Source organism: Hyposmocoma kahamanoa, unplaced genomic scaffold (assembly GCF_003589595.1).
Source record: "Hyposmocoma kahamanoa isolate Upper Pololo Valley unplaced genomic scaffold, ASM358959v1 103, whole genome shotgun sequence".
NCBI classification, from domain to species: Eukaryota; Metazoa; Arthropoda; class Insecta; order Lepidoptera; family Cosmopterigidae; genus Hyposmocoma; species Hyposmocoma kahamanoa.
In genome coordinates, this window is record NW_020653344.1 from 1,734,832 (window position 1) to 1,744,110 (window position 9,279).

At 34.3% G+C, this 9,279-nt stretch overlaps 2 protein-coding genes and 1 non-coding gene across 3 annotated transcripts in view; 2 read left to right on the top strand and 1 right to left on the bottom strand.

Annotated features, from left to right (window-relative positions):
- The window catches only part of LOC113238006, a 31,520-nt gene extending 29,829 nt beyond the window's left edge, over positions 1-1,691 (bottom strand). The window contains exons 1-2 of the mRNA XM_026474726.1: positions 1,508-1,691; positions 1,286-1,380 (exon numbers count right to left, since the gene is read on the bottom strand). Of these exons, the coding sequence (XP_026330511.1) occupies positions 1,286-1,380; positions 1,508-1,691 (279 nt within the window). The remainder of the gene's footprint in view (positions 1-1,285; positions 1,381-1,507) is intronic.
- Positions 1,692-2,058: 367 nt separating this feature from the next.
- Trnar-ucu lies at positions 2,059-2,131 on the top strand. Its single transcript has one exon. It is a non-coding gene; the product is annotated as a tRNA-Arg (tRNA).
- Positions 2,132-3,232: 1,101 nt separating this feature from the next.
- Positions 3,233-8,777, top strand: LOC113238442 (vacuolar-sorting protein SNF8). Its single transcript, XM_026475277.1, has 4 exons — positions 3,233-3,527; positions 4,686-4,887; positions 7,464-7,610; positions 8,409-8,777. The coding sequence occupies exons 1-4, from the start codon at positions 3,260-3,262 to the stop codon at positions 8,536-8,538; spliced, it is 747 nt and encodes a 248-aa protein (XP_026331062.1). The 5' UTR covers positions 3,233-3,259; the 3' UTR covers positions 8,539-8,777.
- Positions 8,778-9,279: the final 502 nt, after the last annotated feature.

The window sequence follows — 9,279 nt, forward strand, 5'->3', positions numbered from 1 at the left end:
GCCAGTCTATCTCGAATATTAATTAAACTCAAAAGGTAAGAGCTTCGCACTCTAGCTGCCGTCCTAACGAGTCATGGTCCATAGAATAAACACCTTTTTAATTTAGGTATCACAGACAGCCCTCTATGCAGAGCATGCATGGAGGGGGAGGAAACGGCTGCGCACATCCTGCTACAGTGCTCCGGCGTGGCCAACTACAGGGCAAAGTACCTTGGAATGCCAAGGTCGCTCCCCAAAGTCTTCAGCAAACCGAGGAGGCTGCTGAGATTCCTGGAGGAGCTTGGGTGGCACGAGTAGGACTTTGCACCCACCACACGCAAAATAGGCGCCTTGACGTCGAGTTATGGACACCAGCCCGTTACACCAAGTACCAAGTAGTATGATGTGTATATTTGTTTATATTGAATAGTAGACACCATGCTAGGTCCTATTATAGCGTTTTATAGCATCAGTAAGTGCAATAGTTTATTTGATCATTACAAAAACACATAAGCCGAAAAAACTATAGTAACAACTAAAACACATTTCTTGGAACACAAGTAAAAATCTCAAAATAATGCAGAGGTTTTTAACAAAATCAACTGTTTAATTTATTATTATAAATTGAGTTCTTAGGTTTTCAGTCAACCGTGACCTGTAAAGGGCCCGAAACGTCGGTTTATTTGAAAAAACAAATATACGCGATTTAAATCCGGAAAAATAGTTTCATTTCCTTATTATTATAAATCTAATTTGAAAATAAAATAAGACTTGATTGTTATTTTTTATCATATATAATTTGTTTTAATTTCCTAGTAATATAGGTTTGCCGAGTGCTTGAAGGTTGATTTTGCATTCTTATTTATTAAACTTAATTTAGTCAATGTTGAACTGTAACAATTAATAATTTTTCAACCATTTCTGTGGTTGAAGGTTGAGTTCGGCTGTACTATGTTGATGTTAAAATATGTTAATAGAATTGTCACTTCATGTCTTATTTATTTAAATAAAGTGTTTGTGTTCTATTTTATATTCTCACTTTTTTGTTACGCTAAATATATGTATAGTGTGTGTGTAATGTAAAAAAACAGGGAGGTAAAATGAAATATACACCTCTAGAGCAGCACAAAAGGGCCACAATTAAAAAGGGGCACTGGTTCTTCCTGTAAGCAAACCAATGATTTTCTGGTACTACTCAATCATACTCACAATCACATATGTCCCATACCACTATATTTCCAGAAACAGAACAATATGTTAACAGAAACCTGTTTATTCATTTTTCCAGCCATAACGCCCAACTTACCATTCTTAAAAAATATTCTACAAGTAAAATATTAATGGCTTGTGATGGAAGCTCCAGCCGCTGAGTGAAATGTTTCTGACACGATGGAACTTCTCCTGAAAGAGTTTATTATACGAGGAATGTATTAAATTATGTAAATTACTCTTACAAAACCTGTAGGACTATCTTTTGTTTAGTAGCTAAGTTAGGTTATTAATTGTAAACACACAAGAAAAAACGTACCTTTTTGGGAACTCTTTAGCAAGTCCACAATATGTTTCCGTAAATAAGCTCGCAAATCGTTAATTATACCATTTTTATCAAATAACTCGTACATAAACATTTGGAAGTGTTCCGTATCCACGTTATTGGAAGATTCTGTATTTTCTGTGAGTAGAGCCGAATTGCTAATTTCTGTACCGTCCATTATGAAATTTTGACGTTATGTAATCCAAGTTTATAGTTGTTTGTTTGCTCTTACATTATAATTTTTGTACTATGTAAGTTAATTTCAGAAAGACAGAAATTTCAAATTTCCTAAATAATTTTGACATTACTTATTTTTGTTGACGTTTCCGGTTGCTGGGGCTACCCCAAGCTACCATTATCCAATTTTATTCATATTTGATTTTATAATAGTTCAGAGGTTAGTTTATAATTCCTATTTTATTAAATAATGCTGTATAATGACGTACAACAAATATAAATTGTTTATTATTAAAAAAATACAAATAAACGTTGAGTATCTTTCGTGTTGCTGATACTAAACGAGTATTTTGACACATATGATAATAGTCCCTGTGGCGCAGAGGATAGCGCGTTGGACTTCTAATCCAAAGGTCGTGGGTTCGATCCCCACCAGGGATGTCTCAATTCCGGAGGTGTTTTTTGTCAATTTTCTTTTGTTTCTGAACCTTTTGCAAAACATTATTATTATTTTCATATATATTTCAGAACTTTTAGCAAAAATACGACTATCGTATTTTTATTACACCATAAGAAACATTTTATTGTATTTAGCGAGGAAGTAATGTAATGTGAATCTGAGATAAATAAATATTTAGGTTAGACTAACTAATTACAAAGGGGGAACGCTGCCAGCATCTTGGGCATCTTGCCGCGGGAACCCAATTTTATTCATACATATAATTTAAAAATCCTAGTTTCGCTTTCTAGTATTTAAGCTTTTATTGTCTTTTACCTTACCTTATACATAAATTAATAAGCGATATAGAAAAAAAACTTGACTTATACATATAACTGAAATCTGAAGAATAATTGCTGTGACTGTGGCCACAAAAAGGCTCACTGTGGCCGCCACAAAATACTTTGGTGGCCGCGTGGTGTGGTCGTGATGTGGTCAGTGGGTTTTTCATAATAAATTTCACTAGTCAACATGTTGACTAGCATGGTTATCTTGCAAGGTCACTTTGTTTGTTATTCATAGTAGAGAGTAGTAAAATGTTTTAATTTTCAAGATAATTATGGCTTCTTATTAATGAGTATTGACCTAGGTTTTTATTAAATGCAATCCAACTTTCCTATAAGGCAGCTTCAATCTATAATAAGTTAATAACTCCCACTGTACTTTAGCGATAGCAAAAAGAAACAATACTGACTTACTGCGCCGTAAGTCCACGGTCCCCGGATTGAGCAAGATAACCGTAAATTCAGCAATTAATGTGCTTAGATTTAATGTGTACGATGTTGAGTAGGCTCTTTAAATGAGAATTTCTAAACGTTTTAGACTAAGTCAATTTAAATGTCAAAAACACGAGTGTTGTTTTCTTTTTTTCCATCCTCTAATATAGTTATTTTTACTTGACATTGGCAAAATCATTGATTATTTCGATGGGGTCATAACATTTAAAAGAAGAAGAAGAAGCACAAACTACTAATACAAGACTTCTAAGGTTGTTTTTCATAAAAAAAAAGGTCTGAAATCGATTATAGATATCTTTCTAGTGGATTCTAAGTTCATTAAATTAATACAACATGAGGCGTCGAGCGGGAGTCGGTGCAATTCAAAAGCAGCGACTAGAACAAGAAAAATATCGAGAAAAAGGTTCAGAAATACAAGAAAACCAGTTCCAACAGATGTCGAAGCAATTAGAAGTGTTTAGAGAAAATTTGGAAGAATTCGCGACAAAACATAAGAGTGAGATAAAAAAGAATGCTCAGTTTCGAAGGCAATTCCAGGAAATGTGCGCTGCAATCGGTGTGGATCCGTTGGCTTCAGGGAAAGGGTTTTGGTCTGTTTTAGGTTAGCAACATTTTGTTCAATACCTCATCCAGGAACCATTTTTACTTATTGCTACTCGACTGATATTAATAAAATTACACAACATTTCAGGATATACAGTACCTATAAGGATTCAGAGGAATAATACAATTTTTATTTGTGTGTTTTCACTAACATTCATGACAAGTTTTTATTTTGTTTAAGCAGTACCTTATTTATATGTATATTTTGACATGTCAGGCATACCCTTCCAACATTGTATTGCCTTTTGTTTAGATAATTCTGCCCTCGTAATGAAAAAACGTACAACTATGCATACTTTATACAGCAGTTGTGCCTTTTTTCGTTCCGAGGGCAGAAGTGTCATCGAGTTAAATTGAGATCTTTTATCATATTTGATGTAACAGCTTTGTCAATCCACATGACACAATGAATAAATGGATTAAGTAGAATGTGAACCAAGTATTAGGTTTTCACAATGAAATTATTTTTTTGGATTTAAATCGTGTACATTAATCTTTTTAAGCTAACTGTCACCCATGATCAGTGGACCTGAAAAGTGCCCGAAACAATGATTTGTTTGACAAACAAATATACTCAATTGAGATGGGTCCGCAGTTCATACAAACTAGCACACCACATCCACGTCCCGGGCACGGCCCTGATGTGTGTAAATAGTCCTTAATAGGTCTTATATTGTAGCAGCACTAACTAGCTTAATGAAGAACCACAATATGATATGGTAGACATTAGAAACAATAGTTTAAATGGCTACATTTAGGTGCAAAGACAATTTCATGCTACTGTTTTATACAGGGACTGTCTTTTGTTTTATGTAGTTATTTATGCACAGATTTTTTAGAATGAGAATGCAATCATTTTGGAAAAATGTCAATGTGCAGTTTTTCCCTATGATCACTTAGCTTATCTGCCATTAGATAATGATTTATTGATTATATTCTAATATTTATATTTATTATATATTTATTGATTAGATAATGAAATAAAAATTAGATAATATTTTTGGAAACAACATAAATAATAATCACCTTAAAAGTTTACCTTCTGTGTGCTACCAATAGGTCCTTTCAATGTCAATCCTTTTTTGCAATGAACACCTCATGCAGGATCAGAAATTATATAGAAGTTTAATTTATTGAATACTGCTGATAATTTCAGGTATTGGTGACTTCTACTATGAGCTGGGTGTGCAAATAGTAGAAGTGTGCTTGGCAACAAATTACAAGAATGGTGGACTTATTACATTGGAGGAGTTGCGGACAAGGCTTATCGCTGCTAGAGGGAAGGCCAAGAAACACCAGGAAATCACCAACGAGGACTTACTAGCTGCTGTCAAAAAGTTGAGGATATTTGGCAATGGGTAAAATACATATATTTCCTTTTAATGATATGTATAAAGTAAAGTAATTTTTTATGATATAAAGTGACAAAATTAAAATTTGTATGTCTGTTGGTAAGCAGCACATCTACCCACAGCTATTGCTTTATTTATTTATTTATTCATTCATTGAGAACCAGCAGCTTCTTACATTTAATAAAAAACAGGAATATAAACATAAACAGGTTTACACTAAGCTACAGGCTACAGGTTAGGAAGCGACAGGTTTCCACCTATAGCTTCAAACAAATCATACACGAGCATTAAACAAACGAACAATAAACAGTATATCTTAACATCGTGCACTTACATAAATATGACAAACCAATACCTGCGCTAATCACAAATTATTAAATAAGGTTAGATAAATATAATGTCCGTGAGTTTACGCTTTAGCGCATCAACATTGCAATTTAATATATCAACTTCCAGGTCATGATTGGTCAGCACACTATCCAAGCTCTACATAGAAAACTATTTTGTCTATAGTTAGTCCTCGCTAAGAGAACTGCAATAGGGTGATAGTGTCTCATAGAACGAGTAGGTACAATGAACGAAATATCACCCAATAAGTCAAAGCAGTCAACATTACCATTTATAATGTTTAGAATATACGCAATATCAAAGATTTTTCGGCGAATATTTAGAGGTAATAGATTCAGATCCGTACAGAGACGGGTAGTCGCATGAATTATAAGACTTACTCATTTTATAGCATAAGAATTTAAGAAATTTATTTTGGACTCGTTCAATTCTGTCTTTATAGACTTGGTATCTCGTACTCCAAATTTGGGAATCATATTCCAACTTGCTACAAACATATGCACAATATAATATTCGTAAAGTTCTTGGCCAAGGCCAATAATGCGTAACTCAGTCTGTTTCTCAAGAGAAACAGACTGAGTTACGCATTATGAATCCAAGAGACTGAGGGTCGTATTGTAGAACTCTACTCAATGCTCAAGTCAGGACTTGAGTATGATTCAAAGCACTCGAAATCATTAAAGTCCCTGCCATTAGGGTCGTACTTGGTACTTGGTACTTGGTGTAACGGGCTGGTGTCATTAGGGTCGTATTTCCAGTGCTTGTGTTGCCAGTGCAATCCTGACTTGAGCATTGAATAGAGTTCTAGAATACGACCCTTAGTAGCCTTAGAGATAACATCATCAATATAAGCATCAAAGATCAGCATTGAGTCATGGATGACACCCAGATCCCTCATGACTGTCTTTCGTTCTAGACAGTGGTTTTTCAAACTATAAGAAGTAAAAATAGTATTGACCTTGCGTGAAAAAGTCATTAAAAAACATTTGGAGGGGTTAAGATCTAATTTATTGTGCAGACAGTAGTCATCCAGCCGTGATAGATCAGATTGCAGAGCAATAGCATCATCAACAGAAGTGATTTTGGTATAAATTTTCATATCATCAGCAAAGCTGAGTAAGTTGGAAAAGCGGAAGCAATTACTAACGTCATTAACAAATATATTGAAAAGGAGTTGCCCTAACAATGAACCTTGAGGAACACCGCTAGGTATGGTAACCCAAGTGGATATATAATTATTTACTACCACTGCTTGAGATCTGTTGCTTATGTATGAAGACCCCTGATACCAATCTTAGCGAGTTTTCATAATAAGGATATTATGGTTAATTTTATCAAAAACCTTACTATAATCTGTATAGATGACATCTACTGGATGACTACTGTCTATAGATTGTGAGACAAATTCGTTCAATAATATAAGATTAGATACTGTAGACCTACGCGGAAGGAAACCATGTTGGGTGTGACTAAAGGAATTATATAAAGCATTATTATAGACTTGAGTATGAACAATCTTTTCCAATACTTGCTGTTTTGGTAATGAAGTCAAGCATAAATTACTATTTACATGTTTATCAATAATGTATAAAAAATTTCAACTAATGGTTATTTATTTGAAATTTGAGAGTGATTATAAATATACACTTTTCAATAATATTGTGTAATGTTACAACAACATTAATACCAGGAATAGTTTGTACTGTAGGTCTACAGATAATCTAGACATATCTATTTCAAAAATTTATTTCTTTTATATGAGAAGAGATGGATTACTAAGCGTGTGAAGGATTGTATGACTTGGTTATGAAAAACGCCTTTCCTAGGGATGACAAATCAATTTTTTTAAGCTAGCAATCAAGCATAGACAACACAAAAAATAAGGCTGATTATTACACATGGTGCTGCGGCGCCGCAGGACTTGCGGCGTCATATCGCAGCACCAGCGGTGAGACTAAAATCGTACATTAGTAGAAAATTGCGGCAGCGCTGGGGCGTCACTGCGGTATTAGGTAACGCCGCCGCTGCCGCAGTGCGTTTATGAAAGTGTGTATACAAAGGCCATCACTGATGCACTGTAGCAACGGTGCGGTGACGCTGTTGTTACGACGCTGTATGTAATCAGCCTAAAATATTCTCAAAAAAGAGTAAAAATCTTATTAAAAAGCGCTCCTTTTGGGCACAGTAGGTACTGCTAGAACTCATGAAATTGTAATATCAGATCATTCATTCAGGTTTACAGTAGTACCAATAAGCAAGGGCAAGTGGCTGGTGCAGTCAGTGCCTGGCGAACTCAACCTGGATCAATCTCTTGTTCTGCAGAAGGCTAGCTCTCTTGGCAATGCTTTCGTTTCTGTCAGCATTCTTACTAGGGATTTGGGGTGAGTATTCTTTTTTTGCTAGTCTTAACAGTCACAACACTGTGGGTTCTTTTTTTGCTAGTCAACACTGGGTAAAACACACCTGTTTTAAATTCGCATGTCAATTTTATTATTATACTACGTATGTACTTTTATGCCTTACATTTTTACTACATGATTGATGGTACTAGAAAAGAATTGATTTACATACTTCAGTTCAAAGTTCTATATAATTGAATTAATATATAATAAATATAATTTAATTAAACTGCCACTGTGGCCAAACGGTTACCATGCCGGACCGCCACGAAGAGGTCCCATGTTTGATTCCCAGACAGGCCAATAATATTTATACAAACCTACATTTATTTATCTCGTGAGTTTGGGTGTAATTTGTGGTTGTCTATGTGTGTGTCCATGGGACCCGCGACACCGGTTTTTAGGGCTATGTTAAGTTTGTGCGTTATTATAAAAAAAATTGTTTTCGTCAAGTTGTTACTTACGTCCAAAAGTGCTATAAGGGACTTTGTGGGAACCATAAATTTGTTTGCAGAATTATAAGATAATAAATAAATTACTATAAAAATAAAAAAATTGCTAAAGTTATTTAAGCTATTTCAAGGTATGATTTGTCGCCAATATCATAACTTGAAGTGTGGTTGACACTTTCTGTGACAGTTGTGTAGCAATGTCTGACAGGGGAATAAGGGATCAAGAACAAGCAAGATGTTTTTAATTAAAAAAAAAATTGATTGCTGAAGATCCTCAAGGTTATGAGAATTTTACGATATTAAGATACCATGTACTTGCGGTTTTCAGGTGGAACGAAACGCGAACGGAAAGCGCTTTGAATCATATGGTGAAGGAAGGACTAGCGTGGATCGACACTCAGGGTATCGAGACGCTCTACTGGTTTCCCAGTATGTTCGCAGAGTGTGTGTCCGCGTGATAGTGGAGTATCTACTCTGTTTTATTGTTGATTGGAATTTGAGTCGTGTTGACAAGAATTCCAAGAAATTTATTTATTTATTATCTGTTTCATTTACTTTCTTTTCATAAGAATCATCATCTTGGTATGTGACTGATACCATACATCAGTTACTAGAGTACTTTAAATGCTTGATGACGAAAATGTATACCAAAAATTAACCTTTTTTTTATTGTATTGTAGACTACAAAAACAGTTGTATGTACATACGTGCAAATACCGAGACTTCGGCTCCGTCATAGGTACTATAACTAGATAAATAAAATTTTAAGAACAAATAGTAAAAAGATAATTTGTTACAAACCTTAATAATATTGCAAATAAAATTAAGTTATATGTATATTTAAAAGGTTTTATTTACTACCTCCTTTTTCTAATATTGCACAGAATTTCCCTTGTGAATTCTAAAAACGTTATTCTTAATAACTACACATTATTTTTCATACATACAATACTTCAAAACGTATTAGAATGTAATCACTAAATCAGTCAATAATCCAAACCAGCGCCATCTAGCGTGCATTGATATAGTACTGGCAACCGGTACTATATCAATTGTCTAAAGATTTCACTTTTTAATACTATTTCATATTCCGCAGCATTGCAAGAAATTCCATCTCAAATACATTTAATTTTGGCGCTAGAACAACTTGTTTTATCTAATCAGATGCTATATAAATGACGCAAACAATTCTTTTCTTC

Bases quoted from the DNA above. Each gene is read 5' to 3' on its own strand.
- LOC113238442 (XM_026475277.1), top strand. From the start codon at position 3,260: ATGAGGCGTCGAGCGGGAGTCGGTGCAATTCAAAAGCAGCGACTAGAA. The intron at 3,528-4,685 runs GTTAGCAACATT...TGATAATTTCAG, and splicing joins AGGGTTTTGGTCTGTTTTAG to GTATTGGTGACTTCTACTAT. The intron at 7,611-8,408 runs GTGAGTATTCTT...TGCGGTTTTCAG, and splicing joins ATTCTTACTAGGGATTTGGG to GTGGAACGAAACGCGAACGG.